The sequence below is a fragment of the Saccostrea cucullata genome, unplaced genomic scaffold, assembly GCF_032062105.1.
Source record: "Saccostrea cucullata isolate Sc308-1 unplaced genomic scaffold, CSIRO_AGI_Scuc_v1 ctg438, whole genome shotgun sequence".
In the NCBI taxonomy this organism is placed as follows: domain Eukaryota; kingdom Metazoa; phylum Mollusca; class Bivalvia; order Ostreida; family Ostreidae; genus Saccostrea; species Saccostrea cuccullata.
Window position 1 is genome coordinate 475,880 of NW_026935125.1, and position 23,036 is coordinate 498,915.

At 33.8% G+C, this 23,036-nt stretch overlaps 1 protein-coding gene and 1 long non-coding RNA gene across 2 annotated transcripts; both read right to left on the reverse strand.

Annotated features, from left to right (window-relative positions):
- Nucleotides 1-8,727: 8,727 nt before the first annotated feature.
- LOC134241973 (uncharacterized) lies at nucleotides 8,728-9,706 on the reverse strand. Its single transcript, XM_062723993.1, has 3 exons — nucleotides 9,678-9,706; nucleotides 9,253-9,444; nucleotides 8,728-8,999 (listed from the first exon to the last, which is right to left on the reverse strand). Exons 2-3 carry the CDS (start codon nucleotides 9,394-9,396, stop codon nucleotides 8,826-8,828), a joined length of 318 nt encoding a protein of 105 aa, XP_062579977.1. The 5' UTR covers nucleotides 9,397-9,444; nucleotides 9,678-9,706; the 3' UTR covers nucleotides 8,728-8,825.
- A 9,573-nt stretch (nucleotides 9,707-19,279) lies between these two features.
- On the reverse strand, nucleotides 19,280-21,292 carry LOC134241974 (uncharacterized). Its single transcript, XR_009986773.1, has 3 exons — nucleotides 21,137-21,292; nucleotides 20,676-21,040; nucleotides 19,280-19,472 (listed from the first exon to the last, which is right to left on the reverse strand). It is a non-coding gene; the product is annotated as an uncharacterized LOC134241974 (long non-coding RNA).
- Nucleotides 21,293-23,036: the final 1,744 nt, after the last annotated feature.

The window sequence follows — 23,036 nt, forward strand, 5'->3', positions numbered from 1 at the left end:
TTTTGATCAAATTTACTATAAAGCATTTTCGGGTAAATTAAAAGGAACAAAAAGAGTTACGCAGGGGTGAGCCAAAACTGTCAAAATTGGAGCAATTCAAATTTTTTTTATTCATCAGTTGTTCATCCTGAAACTTCAGGATCATGAAACAGATTACAAACATATCTACAAAGTCCAGCAAATACTCTACCAAGCCCTTTACTCCTCACAAAAATTTGAACTGTTTAATAAAAAGGAGATATTTTAAACCTACTGTGCTTTAGTATATTCGTATTGTGTGAATCAAATGTGGATTCTCAAAAATTCCAAAATACTTTACTTAATTCAAATTCATAAAACCTTTTCAAAAATTTGAATTCTTAAAACATTAAAACATTTTCAAAATCAAATGCATTAACACATTAAAAAAATTCAACTTTTGGAACTTGATATACATGTAACTATTCCTCATAATATTAAAACAAGGCTAAAAATGAAATGTGGAAATTTTCATCTTTTGTGTTTGGGCAATGGCGGGCATCCTTAAAATAACTTCAAGTCCACTCTAATTCTAGCCATAAGTATACTCTGAGGTTGACATCAAGACAGTCTCTCATTGACAACAATGAACAACATTTGTAGTCTTTGGAGACCAAGTGATTTAGTCTTTCAACAATCTGCATAAAAACACACTTGCATTGCTTTCAACTCCACGATCAAATAAATGGACCATGTTTTATCAATAACAATTGTCAATAACATGCAAGAGTTTTCTTCTTTTTGCGTTTAATATTTTGGACGAATTCTGCTTCATATGAATACAAAAATAGGTCTGCTAATAACGGGGCGCAATGGGAATGCGTGAGAATTCCAATAGATTGTTGGAAAACCTGCTTGCAAAAAACACAGAGATATTGTCGATTAGACACTCAAGCATCTTAGATTTTTTTAAAATACTAACTTCAGAATACTTGTGTTTACAGAAAGTTTTTTAAAAATGACCAATGCCGTGATGAGTACATCAATGAGCTCCATTTTAATTGAAAAAACAGATGTCAATATCAAAAAGCCTGGAATTAATTTATCGTGGGGAATGGTTGTATCTTAAGTTGAAAGTCGTAAGTTTTGATGCTGTTGATCTTGGTAAATTCTGTGATTTCAAAGTTCCTTGAAATTTTTAAGTATTCACTCCTGACTTATGCCACTTCTCGAATATATTGTTGCCCAGTACTCCAGAAGTTTCTCCTTCATATTGTAAAATATCTTAGTGAGGAGTAAAGAAAGAGGTTTGGTTGAACATTTACTGGAACCCTCTAAGTATCTTTATTTGTAAGGGTTTTATGAAGTTTTGGAATCCAATTTAGATATGGTAATTCAAATTCATTATGGTTAACAGAAATATTAAACATATTAAAACTGACATGTGATTTTGAAGAATTTCCTTAGAAAGGAAGCTATTGGTATTAGTTGGATTAGCACTGGTAGAATTAAAACTCAGTTCCTCTAACATACACTAACAGTATAAATCATGAGCCTTATATAATTTAAAACTATGTTGTTACCTGAAAAATGATATTAATTCCTATAAATTTCAAGTTTTTTGACATTTTTTTTTTTCAAATCAATATACAGATGCAGATTAGCAGATGATCATTTTCGTAACACAGACAGTGACAATGAAAGAGTTACCTCCCTAACATCAGCAAGAGTATGACAATTTTTTTCATCCAAGAATTTTTGTATCGAGTAACTAGTACTCCGAAAAACCTGCCAGACAGTCTGGTTATGAGATACGAGTTAAGCAAATTATAATACATATACTTGCAAAATCTATAAGCTTGTTCTCTTCAGAATTTCTGAGTTTCTTAAAATATTCTGTGATATGAAATAGTGATTTAAACACGGTTTCTTTTTGTAAAAGATAAAAGATATTAATGTAAAGGATATAACCCCCCCCCCCTCCAAAAAAAAAAAAACCTACATTTTATGAGAAAGATTTAATCGAGGTCCAGATCAGCTTTAATGACTTTCTCTGACAGAATGTAAATTAAGTTTAGGCGTACCTCCTACTTAAAACACTATAAATTGATAGTGTCATAATTGCTTGTGTTTATAGTGATGATGTTTCCTATAAACAATTGTCTTCACAATCTATTCTCTAAAGTCAAACTTTCTACAACAATAAAAGCATATCGTTTTTTCTATCTTATACACTTACTTCAATTTCATATAAATCAGTTATCTCTACCATTTAGTCATGGCCTTTAGAAGAACTTGATTTTATTTCTACATGTAAATATTGAAATACAATTTATACTCGTAGTTCACTTTCTAAAGATGAAATTCTTCAAAATCTCATTTCAGTCTTTCAAATTTTTCACATCGTAGCCAACTAAGGTGAATTCGATCTACCCTGCCCATACTGAATTTATAAACGGCATAAAAATCCTTATAATGAAATAAATGGAGATAACGAACAATATTTAAAATAAAAAAAACATAAAACAATACAAAATAGGAGCAGAGTAACAAACAATTAACAAAGAGATATGAGAGGGTCAGGCAAATGCTCAACCAATCCCCTATCATCACGCCACAGAAAAATAATACTTACTGGAAAGGAGAAAGTTCAAACGTTCTGAGCATATTCTTGTAAAATCACCAATTTTTTCACACACACCAAAAACGTAGGACATTTAATATATTAATTACAAAATCATTTATCAAAAAACATTAAAAATTATGCTTTTTGTTATTAAAGACAACTGCTTCTTCAATGGAATGGATCTAGAAAATTGTCATATTTTGGGATGAGGCTCTACAAAACTTTGCAAAGATTCACTTTTTTCTATACATGAGTACCCTGAATTAGATTTTACAAAGATGCTAGAGTTTCTTATTGACTAGGTCACCCAGAAATCTTTTGGAATATTAATGGAAACTAATTTGGATCCTTTATTAGCGCTAGCCATCCTGTTTTTTAAAAAAATATTTTTATGAAGTAGAATTTGTTTAAAAAATCTCCTTATAAGAAGAGAAAAACTCTTGCTGTGGCCTTCAATTCAAAATCCAAATACTGGTTCATCTTTATCGACGAGGTTTTATTTAAATTAAAGTGATTACTTCCATTCATGAGTCAACTCGATATATCCAAGTGAGATCAAAATAAAAGACATAAAGCCCCCCCCCCCCCCCCACATCTGTGTTATTTAAACAATAAAATGCCTTCTTTGTTTGTTAATACTGGAATGAACGGAAGCAGCTGTTGCAGAAAAAGTACATAACCCGCGTAAGATTGATGGAACAGCCAATGATCAAGAAATCTGTACAGGCGACATGCCTAATGTGGTTCATGCAGTGATTAACGCAATGGGTTTTCGTAAGAAATAAAGGAGAAAATATTCAGAGGACGTAAATATATTTAGATATAATTGGATGTTTTACTGATTCTACACAATGAGGGTCAACGAACAACTAAACCGTGTGATGTCAAAGAGATGACTTCAACTCATAAAAAGCTGACCATCTTTAAATTCATTTAAACATCTAGTGAAGTTATAAAGCACTTTATTCTTCTTTTCTGTTGCAATGTGTATAGTGTTGGCTCTCAACAATATGACAAAGATGTAGGCTAAACAGGAGTGGTGACAACCCATATTTCAGTCAATAAGTATGGAATGCTATTTAACAAACCATTTGCTGAAATTTCTGTAGGAAATAAATGAAATGTAGGTTAGAGTTTTAAAAACCTTTTTGATATAAATCTATCCCTCCTACAACCCATTCACATTCCAGCAATTTAGCAGGTTCTCTATTCATAAAGCTAAAATTGAGGTGATCTTTTGACATCGGTACCCATTTAAATATTTCAAAATCTAGACTAAGGAATGAAAATCATCTCAACATGATTAAAATTTTTAAAAATAAAAATATCGTCAATTACCAAGCACGCACCACGATTTTTTTTTTCATTTAATTGTGTGTGTGTGTGTGTGTTTGCAATTGTGTGTGGTTTTCCCCAATTTAAGTAATCTCTCCCTTATACTACTGTTTTTCATTTTGGTTCAAGAGTAGAAAAATTTGTGAATTTCAATAATGCTTTCTTATTTACTTATGTAGCGGATGAGATCCAAACCTGTTATATATACATGTATATATATATATATATTCTATTTTATGTCAGTTTGGTTCAACTACATGAGCTGAACCATCCCAAAGCAAAATTAATAATCAAAATAATTAATATTTGAATGATAATACTAAGTATGTTACATTATAAATAAAAATCTGCATCATGCTAGCTTGAATATATGAGAAACCTCTGTTATTCCAAGTTTCTTTTTATGCCCCCGTAAACAAAGTTTCGGAGATATATGTCCGTCCATCTGTCTGTCTAGCTGTCTCTTTGTCTGTCTGTTTGTCCACAAATTCTTTAACCTTGCCCATAACTTTTGCTTTAGTAGAGCTATGACTTTCATATTTCACATATGTATTCCTTGTGACAAGCCCTTTCTTTGGGTACCATCAAATTTGACCTTTTGACCTTGAAGTTTGACCCACATTAACACAAAAATTACAAACTTTTACTTTGGCCATACTAGTATCTGAAAGCTAAGGGCTAGTGCTCTCATACTTCTTATATGTATTCCTTGTGAAAAGACTCTTCATTGGATATCAAGAACTTTGACCCTTTGACCTTGACCTTGTGGTTTGACTTACTTTTAAAAAAAACAAACATTGACCACATCTTTTGAAGAGTTAGGGCTAATGCTTTCATACTTTACATATATAATCCTTGTGACCAGATTTTTAATTTGATAAGAATTTGGACCCTTTGACCTTGACTTTGGAGTTTGATCTACTTTTTAAAATTTTAACCATGGCCATAACTTTTGAAGAGTTAGAGCCATACTTTACATATGTATTTTTTGTGGCAAGACCTTCCATTGAATACCAATTGCTTTTTGACCTTGGAGATTTCCATACTTATGAAAAAAACTTTAACCTTGGCCTACTTTCATATTTCACAATTGTATTTCCAGTGAGAATACCCTACTTCAGGTACCAATATAATAAATTTGCACTTAAGAAAAATTTAATCTCCGCTATGTTGCCATATGGAGGCATCTTGTTTCCTATATATTTCTATGTAAAACTTTGATTCCCTATTGTGGCCCTGCCCAACCCCCAGGGGTCATGATTTTAACAATTTAGAATCTACACTACCCCAGGATGCTTCCACATAAGTTTAAGATTTTCTGGCCCAGTGGTTCTTGAGAAGATTTTTAAAGTTTTTTCCTTTATATTTCTATGTAAAACTTGGATTCCCTATTGTGGCCCCGCCCAACCCCCAGGGGTGTGATGGGTTTTGGTCCTTCATTTTAACAATTTAAACTCACCTTTACCTAAGGATGCTTTGCACCAAGTTTGGTTAGAATTGGCCCAGTGGTTCTTGAGAAGAAGTCAAAAATGTGAAAAGACAGACGGACGACAAACAAAATGTGATCACAAAAGCTCAGGCCAGCTAAAAATGCTGCGCAAAGTCATGCGCTCTCGAATTAGATTCAGCCTTATTAATTTTTTTTAAAAAAATTAATAAAGACAATTATTACATATCTAAGTGTAGTCTACTTGTATGCCACATAATATTAAAAACAGACTAATCAGTTTGGAGTAGCATTTTGAAAGTATTTCACAGAAATTTCTAATTTTAGTTACCATGGCAACACTGTTCATTGAAATCAAAAACTATATACAGAGCTATGTAATTTATTGTAGTCTACTTGTGTACCAAGTTATACTGAAATTGAAATTGGACTAAAACTGTAGGAGGAGTAGCATTTTGAAAGTATTTCACAAAAATTTCTATTTTTAGTAAACATGGTAACACTGTTCATTGAAATCAAAAACCAATGCAAAGAATTATATACCTTAGTGTAGTCTACTTGTGTGCAAAGTTATATTGAAATCTGACAAAAACTATAAGAGGAGTAGCATTTTGAAAAATGTTTTACAGACAGACAGATGGACGGATGCCGTATGCTTTACTATTGCATTAGCTCTTCTGGTCTCTGAGCAGTAGATCTTAAAATGAGAATACACTTATATAAACAAATCTTTTAAAAATTTGTTCTTTTTACTTGTCTATATTTCCCCCCATTTGGATCACTTTCCAATGACAATGAGCACGCGGCGGGTGTGACCGGTCAGCAGGGGATGCTCACTCCTCCATGGCACCTGATCTCACCTCTGATGTTTCGGAGGTCCGTGTTTGCTCTGCTCTTATTTTGTATTGTTTTATGGACTTTGAGATTGAATATACTGTTCGTTATCTCCATATCCTTCTTTCCATGTGTAGGCTAAACAAAACAATGTGTTTTTGAGTGCCTCTCATATTACATGGTCAGCCTAGTCCCTATAAAAAAATTTTAGGTACAAAGATAATGTATTTTACTCCCATTTTTATTAATCTTTAAACATAGATAATCAAAGATTACAAAGCTCACCTCAACGAATGTTATAAGTGTAAGTAATGCAAATCTCACATCATTTTTTCTTAATATTAAGTATTTATCCCAACAACAATATTCTTGCAAGTTGTGTTTAGCCCCTTACATGGTATATACACATTTCTACACGTGTAGCGTGAAAAACATGTATTATAGTGTAAACAAATATTTATAACTTTGTTATTACTGCAGATATCTAGGACTACAAATTCATTGGGATTGATCTGTTCCCAAAACTTAAACCTGGTCTCTTGTATGGAAAATATAGGTCAGATCCAACAACCGAAGCAAGTCTGGTAGTATCCATCCCTAGATGAATCATCTATGCAAGTTTGGTTCAGGTAGGGTTTATAGTTACTTGGGAATGGACTTGCTCCTAAAACTTTAACCTGGGACGCCGACGCTAACTTCGTCGAGGTGAGCTAAAAATGGTGAATGTAATATGTTTTACATTTTTTAAAAGATCAAAATAATTTACTTATATTTAATTGACCTTTCACTTACATAAATTACAATAATAAATTATTACCATAATAGGTGAATGTCATAGGGCAAAACTTTTTATAAACAGAAAACAAATAAATAAATTGATTAATTGCCATAAGGGGTGCAATTTCAATAATCTGCTAAAAATTACAATTGCTTTTTCAAATTTTTAAAGCTGTGTTTGCCTCTTAAATGTTCAGAAACAGAGATGAATATTTTCAAAGAAATACGTACATTATCATTATAATCCAACAGAGCCCCAAACCTAATACCAGAGCCCCTGACCAAGGGACCAATTACAAAACACACAATTTGACTTGAAAAAAATAACCCCTCTTGTTCATTATAAAGTATGTATATGTGCATAGTAATACCCTTGGACAGAGAAGATTTTTCTCCAAAAGAAATGGTTATATCATATAATTATATTATATCTAGTATATTGATTCAAAAGAGGCCAGGCCTAACTCCAAATCCCTGCATGACCCAGATATTATGAAATTCAAAATGAAAAGTTTGTCAGCTGATTGACAACAAGAGGCCCATAGGCCACATCGCTAACCTGAGAATCTTTGACCATTCTGTTTTTTAACCGATTGTAATACATATTGTGATCCAACCCTACCCCAATGATCATATGAATTTAAACAATTTGAAATCTACACTACCTCAGGATGCTTCCACATAAGTTTCAGCTTTTCTGGCCCAGTGGTTCTTGAGAAGAAGATTTTTAAAGATTTTTCCTATATATTTCTATGTAAAACTTTGATTGCCCATTGTGGCCCCGCCCTATCCTCGGGGGTCATGATTTGAACTACCGTAAATCTGGAAATTTTTAATGTAGATAAATTTTTAGCAAATTTGCACGTGCATTGCAGTCGCAAAAATATTTTTCTTAAAAATAAATCAACATGTGAAGATTTTTTTCTGAGAGCTCGTGTCTTTTTTTAAATCAGAGAATAGGCATGGTAAGCACTGGTCATTTTTAAAAGAAACCTGTTTATACTACTATAACTACAATTTAATTACCCGTGACTGTAAATTGCCCTCATTATATGCAATATCATTCGATGGTTTGACAAGCACTTAGGCAGTATGCCCCTTTTTAATTATTTTGCCAATAAAGAGAGAACTGTTATTTTATCTAACCGTGTATCAACACGGGCGATAACTCGAACTCAGTGCATTTACTAGAGAGTTCCAAATGTAAACACGGCATGTAAATTTTTAAGTGAGAGAAAAACCAAACGTTGAGAAAATTAGTTATATTTTTTACTTCATTTGGATTATATTTTAGTTTAAAAGACATACACAACCTCTAAAATGTTTGTTATATAATCAATAAAGAAGTTATTTTCAGTGCAAATCCTTTTACATGTATTTTATCAAAATTGTTTCGGAGCGATTCTGCAATTTCTTCAATTCTTGTCACGTTACGAGTAAATTCTACGTGGTATTCTAACTGTGCATACTAATTTGAAAGAATACCTGGTTTGAAAATCTTCAGTGATTTTTATTTTTAGCGCCAGTGACAATTCGCAAAAATTTGAAGCGTATTAATCAACAACTTTTTGACCCAAATTCGCAAAAATAAATCGTAGTAAAAATTTCCAGATTTACGGTATTTAGAATCTACACTACCCCAGGGTGCTTCCGCATAAGTTTCGTGTTATTTACAACAACCTTATTTATATTTTCAAAAGAGAATGTGTAATAAATATAAATTAAGTATATTAGTACTGTAATTACTTCATAATAATCTTCCTTTCGCCGGCCTGACATGACTGCAAACACCAGTGGCACCTGCTTCATGCGATCTCCTGACTTCACAAAGGCATGGATGGAGAGGAGTTATTTCCATGGGTTGTTGACAACTCGGAAGGTTCCATCCATGTACCATGTCTTGGCTTTTGCGAGGAGTTCCATCTGCCTGTCAGTGTAGAAGATCAGGTGACGGTTGTTGCCCACATCAAGGTCCCTCCGGAAAAACCCTGGACACTGCTGGTCCAAGAACTCGTGCTCAATCTGGAATTTTGTAAAGTTGTATTAATTCACACGTAATGCAATAGTTTACGTTTTTATAGAATAACAATTATAGAATAATAACTAATTATAATATAAATCATTTGAGATTATTGTTTAAAGTTTGTATGGTCTAATAAATAAGTGAATTAATTATAAATTAATTTTTAACTTCCATACAATATAAGTCATGTAAATTTATTTTAAAAAAAGAAAGAAAGAAAAAAAGAAAACAATGATTAAAGTAAGCTCTCACCTCAGCATCCAGGTTAGCTGGATCCTTTGGTCTGTCCATCTGGCGAAGCCGATTACCTGTCTGGACAAGGTAATTTGGATTGGGGCGGCTGGCTTCTGGGGCTGAAGGGTCAAAATGACTCCGCATGGCAGCCTTCACGATCATTGCTGATGTTGGTTTTCCATACGATGCCTGCTTAGCCTGCTCCTTCACCTAATAATACATACTGTACATATTAGACATTAATACAAAACATTAATACTACAGTTTCCCTATATATCTTTACAAAAAAAATATTATTATAATTTGTGAATAATAGATCTGGAACAATAATATTACACATGTACTACATGTATTATACTTTTATTTTAATGTAATTTTTTCATTTTTTTTTTTTATATATTACACAAACTAATATAAATTTGAAAATATAGAAAATTTCTCACCTCAGTCTTGATTTTAACGGCGATGTGCACTCCAGGTTGTCCAGGATGCCCCCTCGGAGTCCACCAGTTTGCGCTTCCCCTTGTTGCTACCATTCTCCACCAAGTGGTACTCTGTGGGGTGATTCTCAACGATAGAGACATGCAAGGGCTTCTCTTCAATGGATTCCTCGAGTACAGGCTCTGGGATGTTGAATGACCTATCAACTATGATGGACTGGTCCTAAGAAATGTAAAAAAATATTATAAATTGAACTGAAAGCACTGTTGCATCTGAACTTTGAAATTATAATTTAGAAGTCTATTGCAAAAAATACCTTTTTTTAATACACCAGTAGATAAAGTGTTAAAGATTCATAATACGTGTATTAAAACAAATTTATTATGTTTAAAGGTAAAAATAAATTACCACTCTAGGCTGCTGATTGTCAGGATCTGCAAAAGATGATCCCAAGGAGACGTGAAAAGTGGCATCAGCTGCTGGTGGCTGCTGGATGCTCTCTTCAACATCAATGTTTTGACTACTCCTAAGTGCCGTTTTGCATATTTCCAAAGTGCCGTTTTCACCAGGTACCGTTTTGACTTGTACCCAGTTTATCTATGTCGGCCTTGTGGGCTCCAAGTTCAAGGTCGATGTCTGCCTTCATCGCCTTAAATTTCTCGTCAATACTGGCTATAAAGTCATTTTTGAATTTATCTAATTTACTTTCAACCATGGATTGAAGGGATTGTTGACCTACTTGCAGTTTTTGGACAGCCTCAGCAATGACAGTAATTTTGTCCACCATATCCTCTATACTAGTGTCCGCCATTTTCACAGTCTTTGTTGATGGTTTCGGGGTATTCCCATCAGAAGATAGTCGACGCTTTCCGTCGGGTTTGTCCGTTTAAGGCATCAATGCAATACTTAAAACTAGTTTAAATATGATAATTTTTTTTAAACTTGTTTAGGTATCAGCCAACAAGAGGCCCATGGGCCACATCGCTCACCTGAGCACTGTGGCTAGGAAAAAACAATTCAATAAATGTCTGCAAGTGGTCCCGATCCTAAAAGAGGGAAGGGGGTATGATCTGAACAAACTTGAATCTACACTAACTAAGGGTGCTTACATTTTTTTTTTTGATAACTGTGGCTTATATCCCAATAAGTTATTATGTATTTTTGTGGTCCCACCCAGTCCTGTGGGTCATGATTTTAACAAATCTTTACTACCTGAGGATGCTACCATATAAACAAGACCAATGAAGATTTTTATAGATTTTTCCTATATATTCCTATGTAAAACTTTGATCGTTCATTATGACCCTGCCCTACCCCTGGGGGTCATGATTTGAACAAACTTGAATCTAAACTAGCTGAGGATGCTTCCATATAAAAATGACCAATCATGGCTTTGCTGTTCTCCCCATATATTCCTTTGTAACACTTTGATTGTCAATTTTGGCCCAACCCTTCCTCCAGGATCATGATCTGAACAAACTTGAATCTACACTACCTGAGGATGCTTCCGTATAAGTATGACCAATCATGGCTTTGTTGTTCTCAAGAAAATTTTTCCTGTATATTCCTATGTATAACTTTGATCCTCCATTGTGGCCCAGCCCTACCCCTGGGGATCATGATTTGAACAAACTCAAATCTACACTACCTGAGGATGATTCCACATGAGTTTCATCTTTCCTGGCCAAGTGGTTCTTGAGGAGAAGATTTTTGAAAGATGCCATTAATTTTTCAGTAATTTTCAATTATCTCCCCTTGGAATGGAGTGTGACCCTTTATTTGTACAAACTTGATTCCCCCCTCACCCAAGGATACTTTGTAACAAGTTTGCTTGAAATTGGTTTAGCGGTTCTTGAGAAGAAGTAAAAACTGTGAAAAGTTTACAGTCAGACGGACGCCAGACAATATGTGATCAGAAAAACTCACTTGAGCCTTCGGCTCAGGTGAGCTAAAAGGTGTTAATATTCATTTAAAGAGAGCAACAAAGTTGCATATGCAAGTACATGCAATGATTTTGCACTGATCATTTCAGCAAAACACTGCAACATTATAGAAGATACCAGTGCTAGAAATTATTTGATAATTGATCTTTAAAAAGTTTGATCAGCTTTGTCTACATTATATTGACACTCGATCAATACATTCAGTAAAATGTACTTATTTTTAAAACACCAAAACTTCTCCTCTGCTTTTTAAGGGCTTGGAACCTTCTGCTTGAAATAACATGCAAATATGTTAATTCAGGCAGGCAGCATTAAAAGTTTTGTGCCTTTTTTAATTTTTTTTCTTTTTCTTTCTTTTTTTGGTTTTGTTTTTCTTTCATTTTTTTCATCTTCTTTTCTTTTTTTGTTTTTTCTTTTTTTCTTTTTTTATCTTTTTCTCTCTTTTTGTTTTTGTTTGTTGTTTTTTTTTTTGGCACAAAACTTGCCAATGAGATTAAATAATTTCACATTACAATTTACAATTTTTACATTAACAATTCACAATTTCACATCAACAATTCACAATTTGACATCAACAATTCACAATTTCACATTTACAATTCACAATTTTTGCATTAACAATTCACCATTTCACATCAACAATTCACAATTGCATTAAAAAAACAGAAGTCTCTGACGAGACTGTAGCTCTACTAGTTTGTACTTATAACAAAGGATGAGAAAAGAATCCATTGCCATCAGATAAAAATTGTAGGAGGAGTAGCGTTTTAAAGGAATTTCCAAACATTTCTATTTTTAGTAACCATGGCAACACTGTTCATCGAAATCAAGATCCAATGCACTAAATTACTAGTATGTATCTTAGTGTAGTTTACTCTACTTGTGTGCCATTAAGTTATATCAGACAAAAAAACTGTAGAAGAAGCAGCAACATTTTACAGGAATTTCACAGAAATTTCTACTTTTAGTAACCATGGCAACACAATTTATGGAAATCAAAACCTGATGCACCATTTTATGTATCTTGTGTAGTCTACTTGTGTGCCAAGTTACACTGAAATCAGACCAAAACTGTAGGAGGAATAGCATTTGAAATGAATTTCACAGAAAGTTCTATTTTAGTAACCATGACAAGACCGTTCATTGAAATCAAAAACCGATGCATTGAATTATATATCTTAGTGCAGTCTATTTATGTGCCAAGTAAATATTGAAAGCAGACCAAAACTGAAGGAGGAGTAGCATTTTGAAAAATTGTTTACAAACAGCTAGGCAGATGGCGGAACGACGAACACCTTACTATTGCAAAAGCTCTTCTGGTCTCTGACCAGTAGAGCTAAAAATCACAATTTTACATTCCCAATATCTTGATTTAATTAACATTCACAAATCACAATGTAACATTTTTAGAGACAAATCACTATTTTTCATTTTCAAATGCAATTCACAATTTTATATCCATTTCTTTCAAAGTAATATTTAAATTCTCGTCATTATATATTATATATATTAATATGCATTCATTTTCACAATAAGCCATTATAACCAAGAGTTGACTATACAAATTATTACTGCTACAATAGCTGCGACGTCAGACAGAATTTACATGTTCTAGGAATACTTATGTCATATTTAACAATTACTACATCTAAAACATAATTAACTAATAACCCTTTCCATGCCGAATAACGTTACGTATACAAAGTTAAGGATGCTGTACTATGATGTCAACTGACACGTAAAATTATTGTGTGAGAGAAAAAGCATCAAATCGATCATGAAACAAGCTCCTGTTTAACCAAGGTATAGGATGTAAGGAAAATGTGTAGAAAAGAGTAATATTTAGTCCCATAGTTTTTAATTTCCATGCAGTATAAATTTAGCAAATATTAATCCTATAGCTAGCATTTGCAATGACAGACTTTATAACTATTTCACAAGAAAACGAGCCCTAATATAAGTCTGGTACTTTTTGAATGTAGATATGCAGAACTTCAAGAAATATGTAATAATTTATCTCATATTTTCAGTATAAACAGAGTTGAAACTTGTCATAAATGATTAAGGAGGTCATTTATCAATAGTACATACTGATATAACATGAATTTATTAGAAAGGCTATATTTAAAATAATGTCTGTTTGCCCTTTCCTGTCTCAGGGTAAAATGACTGGGATGGTAGGTAAGTGGGATTTTTTTCTTGAAAACATATTTGTTATATATAAAAATAATATATCATATAAGACCAAAAAAAAATATCCTGTGTTAATTGTTATTAAAACAATAAACAATTGTGTCCTGGAATGTTAAAATCAAAGTTTCAAGTTGGGACAGTTTAGTGTATCTGTTGAAAGAAGCTAGGAAACCAAACCATTTTTTAGAGATGGCCTCAGGTTGATTTTATTTTTTTCCAGAAATCTTTCCATGTTTTTAATAATAATATTACTCTTTTTAATTATAACAAATTTTATTTTAGGATCAGAAATCTTATGAGTAATGGTATGCTGAAGATTTTCATTACATTTTTTTAATTGTCTTTTCAGAATATAAATTAATCTTTATCCATTTTTTGATCTATGGTTTCTTCTGTTTACATATTATCAAGCATAAAATCACTGCCAGTATAACTTAGATATTCTTCAACAATGAGTATAATGCTTAAAAAACAAAACAATTGAACAAAGAAAAGAATTATAAAACAAAACAAAAAAAAAACACTAAATTGGATCTATATATGTATCTAGCTGTAATTTTCTTCACAATTTGAGTTGTCATAATTAAAATTTCAAAGTGACTTGTATCATCAGATTTTAATATTATTATGAACTATTTATTAATCTATTTAATACATAATTTCAATTCATTTAAAAAAAAATTTTTTTTGAAATACTAAATGCATTTTATGAGACATTATTCAGAATAGAGAAAATAAAGACTGTGTAAAATGTACACTAATTTAACTTGCTCTCTTTCTCTGAGAAAAAAAAAAACCCATATCTATGTATGTATAGGCATTGTTGGGGGAAAATAAGTAAAACTGTCCAAGGGCAATGAATCATTAAAAAAAACTTATGGTATGGTGTGCCATATTTTATTTACAATGCTAGCGTACTCCTAAACTGACGTCATAACTTCAAAGTAAAGAAATATGACATTGTATTTACACCTGTACCAATTTAAAAATAAAAAAGACCTATATACTTTTGTCAAAATATAGATTATAATCACTGTATTTAATTTAAACTGAAATAAATGATTAATAAAAGAAAAATTAAAAAAAATTATTAGAAAGCGACATTTTTGTCACTTTGGCATGAAAAGGATTAACTAATAACTAATAACCAATAACTAACTATTATCTCATTGGCATAACAATAAAAAGATAATAAAAGAAAGCAGCCTCCAGCTAGTCCCTTTCAGCTTCTCCTCCCCAGGCCAGCCTGGCAGCCGTGGCGGTGAAGGAACTTAAGTTCCAACCAGTAATGCCCCAGGGTATCGTAAAAACCTACTTACAACTAGCCTTCAACTACTTCATCTTAACAATATGGATATATATACACATGTATATACATTATAGCTAATGAAGAAAAAAGAAAAAAGCAGGGGGTCAGTGTGGGAGGAAGACGGAGTACCCGTAGAGAACCCACGTGTCCGAATGGGCGACCCCATACCCTGACATAATTCGGACACCCTTTACAAAAATATTTTCAAAATAGACTTTGAAAAAGCATTGTTATTAGAAATTGCATAATTCACATCAGTGTTCTGAAGATTTGGATTGATCCTGCATTAATTAAGTCCTGCTTCTTCATCCATATATGTTAACTACTTCTAAAATCCTTGATAAGGTCAAGAAAATCCACATGAATCCAGTTTGATTTCCTCCTTAGTCTGCTCGCCAAATCTTCAACCTTAAAATAAGAGGAATCAAATGTTACTGCATTTACTAAAATGTTGAATAGATAATGCAAAAACCAAACATATTCTGTATATCTAGATCAAGAAAAATAGCTCATACATTTATTTACACCTGCATTGAATGTCAGAGGTGCTTGTACAAATGATACAGATTTGTGAGTCTTGCATTTACAACCTTCTTCAAAGTATACTCTGATGTATACATATATTAAATGTCATGACAAATGGATAGTAAGTTTCTGAGAAACTGGAAGACTATAATAAATAACACAAAATGGTTGTTTCTATGTAGACCTATACTTGGTGCTACTTAGGGTCATAGAGCAGTGAGGGATCTTTTTTGTGCCAGCACCTACAGCGATATGGCACCTTAGTTTTATACAATATCATCTGAAGGACTGGTCTCCTTGTCCCAAATCAAATGAATATAACTTATTTTTAGAAATTTCAAGTCAAAAATTCAGAAGATAGGGAGAAAATACATATTTCTTGATGTTGTTTATAACAAGAGGCCCACGGGCCTTATAGGTCACCTGAGTATTGTGCAACAACTTTCAAACAATTAAATTCGGTCCGTGTTTAAACCGGAGGCCATGAAATTCAAAATTTACAATTTTGAAAGAGGCACCATTGCTTATCATAATTATTAACTTAGCATGCTTACTCTATTTACTTAATACCCAGAGGTAGATCAGAGTAACAAAGAGAAAATGCACTTCCACTTTATAACCAGTTGTGCACCTCACCCCAAAGGAACCACTAACCCAGGGCCAAATATTTCAAAATTTTGCAAATTTTATCATAAAATGGTTGATTAATACCAAGAGCAGATTTCAAAGATTTAATTTATTTTCAGGCTATGTAACCCCCCCCCCCCCTTTGACCCTGGGGGTGTTAAAAACCACTTTGCTAGATGCTCCTTTCTTCATCATAAATATATATATACTTGGATAGTTGGCTTAAAACCCAGAAGCAAAGAAAATTATTTACAAAGAATAAATGTATTTTTACTATACCGTAAATCTGAAAATTTTTGCTGTCGATAAATTTTTAGCAAATTTGCGAGTTCATTGCATTCGCAAAAATATTTTTCTTAAAAATAAATTACTAATAAGAAAATGTAAACAAAGCAGTGGTAATTCGCAAAATTTTGAAACGTAAAAATTAATCAACACCATTTTGACCCAAACTCGCAAAATAAAATCGACGTAAAAATTTCCAGATTTACGGTATAATCAATAGAGCCCCGACTTAACACCAGAACCCCTGACCCTGGGGCCATAAAATTCACAATTTTTGAAGAGGCACTCTTGTTCATCATAACTATGTGCTTAGTTAGTTTATCTAATACCCAGGAAAGAGAAGAAGATTTTCAAAGAAATAATGCATTTTCACTATATAATATAGAGCCCCGCCCATTTAACACAGAACCCCTGACCCTATGGCCATAAAATTGCACAAATTTTAGAAGAGGCACTCTTGCTCATCATAACTATGTGCTTAATTAGTTTATCTAATACCCAGGAGCAGAGAAGAAGATTTTCAAAGAAATAATGCATTTTCACTATATAATCTATAGAGCCCCGCCCTAACACCAGAACCCCTGACCCTGGGGCCATAAAATTCACAAATCTGGAAGAGGCACTCTTGTTCATCATAACTATGTGCTTAGTTAGTTTATCTAATACCTGGGGCCATAAAATTCACAAATCTAGAAGAGGCACTCTTGCTCATCATAACTATGTGCTTAATTAGTTTATCTAATACCCAGGAGCAGAGAAGAAGATTTTCAAAGAAATAATGCATTTTCACTATATAATCTATAGAGCCCCGCCCTAACACCATTTAATTTTACCTGACCCTGGGGCCATAAAATTCACATAAAATAAGAGGCACTCTTGTTCTTCATAACTATTTTAGTTAGTTTATCTAATACCTGGGGCCATAAAATTCACAAATCTTTTTTATTTTGAAGAGGCACTCTTGCTCATCATAACTATGTGCTTAATTAGTTTATCTAATACCCAGGAGCAGAGAAGAAGATTTTCAAAGAAATAATGCATTTTCACTATATAAACCATAAAGGGAAGCCCTAACACCAGAACCCCTGACCCTGGGGCCATAAAATTCACAAATCTATGACACCTCCCTGTGTACACACAATAACTATGTGCTTAGTTAGTTTATCTAATACCCAGGAGCAGAGAAGAAGATTTTCAAAGAAATAATGCATTTTCACTAAATTTCCTTTATCAAATTGTTAATTACATGTATATACAATTAAAAAAAAATGAATAAATACCTTATGAGATTCATCATGATACATGTGTATAATTATAGTTATTTGATGTAGAATATTGTGGGTTTAATAGTAAAAAAAAATTATTTCCTTTATAACAATTGTACACTGCAATTTTATATATATATTATCCTACCCCAATTCTTTAAGAATTGCATGGTGAAAAAAATTTTACAATTTTGGTATAGGACTCTCAATGCTTATTACATTCATGCCAATAGATTTTGATTATGTCCAGGCATATTTTATCCTCACTCCCTTTTAAAGATTTCATTAATTAATTATGGTTTTGGCCCCATCCCTGTAAAATTAAATGGGGGGGGGACCATGAAATGGCCACAATTTTTGTTCCCCTCCACCCATAAAATTGTATACCAAATTTGGTTGAAATTGGTTATGGCCAGAAGAAGCTGAAAATGTTCAAATATTAACACACGGGCACGACGGATGACGGACGAATATTTTATGGATAGCAATAGGTCACCTGAGTTAAAAGGACTAAAAATCTACACTTTATTTAACTTTGTTTGAACATGTTTGAGAAAAATGTATTAGCAGTGGTTTAGAGTATACATTCAGTGATTTTTTAAACCCATTGGGAAAGGGTTTGGTACCGGTTCAATTGGGAAAAATAACATCAAAGAAAAACAAAGGAGAATTTTCTCTCATTTATGCAAATGCAACATATTTTGCATTTATTCCAACTTAATAACCTATTACTCCTTGTTTTAGAGAATAAGCAACAAGTACTAATTGACTTTTATATCAACTTCCCATGTTTTCACATTTGCATGCTTTCAATTTGTCAAAATGTATGATACTACATTGTCTAAACCACAGGTCCCGCCAAATTACGACTTTCTCTACTTTCGATATAAGCGGAAGTGAAACAATTAGTCAACTTGTACAATGTTTCATTAACAAGAAATACGATGTCGGCGTAGTCTGTTGCTTCACAGTTGAATTGGGAATTTTTAGTCACAGAATTGGGAAAAATTAACGTTTTTTGGCATTGAGAACGGTGCTGTTTATCAGTACCAGTTATATAAGGAAAAAAAAAACGCTGACATTATATATAAAGTTTTTAAGTAAAATTTTAATATTGGTATGAATCAAGAGTCTGCATGCTTGGTTGAACACCATTACAAGTGCCAGCTACAAATAATGCCAACTACAAAAAAAAGAGGAGAGTCATGGACTAAAAATTTGGTTTACTAGTTAACTTTACCTTGTTTAATATAAACAATAAGATGATTTGGAATGTCATATACCTAATCAGTGTCAGCTATCCACTGTGGTATGTCTTGGTGGAAAAGTAAACCTCCATCAGGCCTTGTCCTCCATGTGTTTCCACCAATTCTTGTTGGGGGCATCTGCTGTATCTACATTTTAAAAGATCATTGTCCATCAGGGCTTGTCTGTGTTCATTGTTTCCACCAATTCCTTTTGAGTGTAGCTGGTGTTTTCACATATTGGAAAAGCAATGTCCATCAAGTTTGTCTCAAGATTCATAATGGCCTTGCCTCCTCAAGATTTTTCACCAAGTCCTTTTGGGTGCATTTGCTGTTTTCCCATCCTAGAAGATGTTCATCAAGCTTGTCTATTCCAGTTGTTTCCACAAAGTCCTGTTTGCTGCAGCTGCATCAAAAGAAAAACATGAGAGAAAATATTTCATTGAAGTTTTTTTTAGGAAAATCCATGCACATTTAACTTTTTTTCAATTAATTGTTCAAGTTGTCCCAACAGAGATTTAAGGTATGCTTTATATTTCTAAGCAAATAAAATTTAATATTGGTGTAGAGTTGGTTTATTTGGTTGAACACCATAGCAAAAGTCAGCTATTGCTGACTATAAGAAACAAGAGGCCCAAGGGCCACATCGCTCACCCGAGCACATCTGCTAGGAAAAGGCACAAATCAGATCTGAATTGAAAAGTTTACTAACGGGCAGGGAGCTTGAATTTCAATACTACTTGAGAATTCTTCCATATCAGCATATTATTTTGATGTGCTTGAGAAAAAGATTTTTAAAGATTTTCTTTAACATTTTGTTTGTATATATTACTTCTTAATAATATGAATTCGATTCCCATTGTTTCCCTCCCTACCTCAGAGGGTCATGATTTGAACAAAATTAAATCTTCAATACATAAGGATTCTTACATGTCAATAGGACTAAACATAGCTTTTCTGTTCTTGGGATTTTTCCCTTTATTTTCCTATGTAAAACTTTGATACACCATTGAGACCCCATCCTACCCTTGGGGTTTATGATTTGAACAAATTTAATTCTACACAACCTGAGGATGCTTCCATATAAATATCACTTATCATGGCTTTGCAATTCTTGAGAAGAAGATTTTTAAAATTATATTTTAATGTAAAACTTGGACCCCCCATTGTGGCCCCACCCAACCCCCGGGGGTCATGATGTGAACAAACTTGAATCTACACTAACTGTGGATGATTGCACTGGAGTTTGATTAGTTTAATCTTTTCCTGGCCCAGTGGTTCTAGAGTAGAAGATTTTTTTTAAATGCCATTAAGTTTTCAATAATTCATAATTGGAAGGAAGTGTGGCCCTTCATTTGAACAAACTTGCATTCCCTTTACCCAAGAATACTCTGTAGCAAGTTTGGTTTAATTTGTCCTAGTGGTTCTTGAGAAGAAGATGAAAATGTGAAAAGATTACGACAACAACGACGACAGACAACGGACAAATTTTGAACAGAAAAGCTCACTCGTACCTCCGGCTCAGGTGAGCTAATTAGACCAGGTAAAACTTTAGCCAGCTAGTTAACTTGAATTTGTAAATAAAACGATCTTGGCTAATGTCACATACCTAATAAATGTCAGATCAGCGTCCATTATCTATTCATCCTCAAGTTGTTTTTATCAGGTCCTTTTGGGTGCATCTATGGTTTTCACAAAGTCCTGTTGGGTCCATCTGCTGTTTCCACCATGTCTTCTTGGGTGTATTTGCTGTTCAACTATGTTTGCTGTTCCACCATGTCTTTTTGGGTGCATATGCAGTTTCTACCACGTCCTGTTGAGGGCATCTACTGTTTCCACATCTTGGAAGATCAGCATCCATTGGCCCTGCCTCCTCCAGTTCCTTCTGCCAAGTCCTGTTGGGTCCATCTGCCATAATTCCACCATTACCATATTTACAATCACATAAGCTTTTTTTGTCTCTGACCAGTAGAGCTAAAAATAAGCCAGGCTTAAAATAAAAAGTCAGCTAGTTAATTTGAAATGGTTAATTAGATGATTTTGAATCACTATTATGTCATTTACATGTACCTGATCAGTGTCAGTTATCTCCTTTGATATGTCTTGACGGGAAGGTCAACATCATCTGGCAACTCTCCTCCAGTTGATCCATCATGCCCGGTCCATCTGCAGTTTTCACATCTTGGAAGATCTGCATGCATTGGCCCTGCATCCTCCAGTTGTCTCCACCTGTTGGGTACATCTAGATCTGCTGTTTCCTCCAAGTCCTGTTGGGTGCAAAATTCTGCTGTTTCTACCAAGTCTAGGTGGGTACATCTGCTGTTTCCATCAAGTCCTGCTGAGAGCACCTGCAATTTTCAGATTCTTAAGAGTTAATATCTATAAGCCCTGCCTTTTCAGGGTGGTTCTTACGTTAGACAAAAGGAACAACTTTTATCTTTGAAAAAATTTATATAAATTTTTGCATAATTAATATGCACTGTACATTTGGAATATCAAAGAAGTGCACAATACCAATTGATATTAGTTAACAGGATCTTAAAGAGTTTCTAATTGTAATGTTCATCTTCCCCGAGTGATATTCACAAGCTAACTGACAACACCATGTTTATAAACCTGTGTTTACAACTACAAGAAGTAATTCTCTATGTGGAAAACCTATATTTCCCATAATTGTGAAAACATAGGTAATCAAAGATTACGAAGCTCACCTCGACGAATGTTATCAGTTTAAGTAATGCAAATCTCACATCATATTTTCTTAATATTTAGTATTCATCCCAACAACAATATTCTTGCAAGTTGTGTTTAACCCCTTACATGGCATATACACATTTCTAAGCCTGTAGCGTGAAAAATATGTATATGTATAGTGTAAACAAATATTCATAACTGTTAATACTGCATATATCAAGGTCTTCAAGTTCATTCGGATTGATCTGTTCCCAAAACTTTAACCAAGTCTCTTGTAAAGAAAATATAGGTCAGATCCAGCATCCGAAGCAAGTCTGATAGTGTCCATCGTTAGATGCATCATCCATGCAAGTTTGGTTAAGCTAGGGCTTATAGTTACTTGGGAATGAAAATGTAGGTCAGATCCAGCATCCGAAGCAAGTCTGGTAGTGTCCATCCCTAGATACTTCATCCATGCAAGTTTAGTTTAGCTAGGGCTTATAGATACTTGGGAATGTAAATATAGGTCAGATCCAACATTCGAAGCTAGTCTGGTAATGTCCATCACTAGATGCATCATCCATGCAAGTTTGGTCCAAATAGGGCTTATAGTTACTTGGGAATGAGAATGTAGGTCAGATCCAGCATCCGAAGCAAGTCTGGTAGTGTACATCCCTAGATGCATCATCCATGCAAGTTTGGTCCAAATAGGGCTTATAGTTCCTTGGGAATGGACCTGCTCCAAAAACTTTAACCTGGTCACTCATCTGGAAAATGTAGGTCAGATCCAGCATCCGAAGCAAGTTTGGTAGTGTACATCCCTAGATGCATCATCCATGCAAGTTTGGTTCGAGAAGGGCTTATAGTTCCTTGGGAATGGACCTGCTCCAAAAACTTTAACCTGGTCACTCATCTGGAAAATGTAGGTCAGATCCAGCATCCGAAGCAAGTCTGGTAGTGTACATCCCTAGATGCATCATCCATGCAAGTTTGGTCTGGGTAGGGCTTATAATTCCTTGGGAATGGACCTGCTCCAAAAACTTTAACCTGCTCCAAAAACTTTAACCTGGTCACTCATCTGGAAAATGTAGGTCAGATCCAGCATCCGAAGCAAGTCTGGTAGTGTACATCCCTAGATGCATCATCCATGCAAGTTTGGTTCAGGTAGGGCTTATAGTTACTTAGGAATGGACTTGCTCCTAAAACTTTAACCTGGGACGCCGACGCTAACGCCGACGCCGACGCCGACACCGACGCCGACGCCGACGCCAATGCCGGGGGTATAGCATAAGCTCAT

Bases quoted from the DNA above. Each gene is read 5' to 3' on its own strand.
- LOC134241973 (XM_062723993.1), bottom strand. From the start codon at position 9,396: ATGATCGTGAAGGCTGCCATGCGGAGTCATTTTGACCCTTCAGCCCCA. The intron at 9,000-9,252 runs GTGAGAGCTTAC...ACAAAATTCCAG, and splicing joins CAGCTAACCTGGATGCTGAG to ATTGAGCACGAGTTCTTGGA.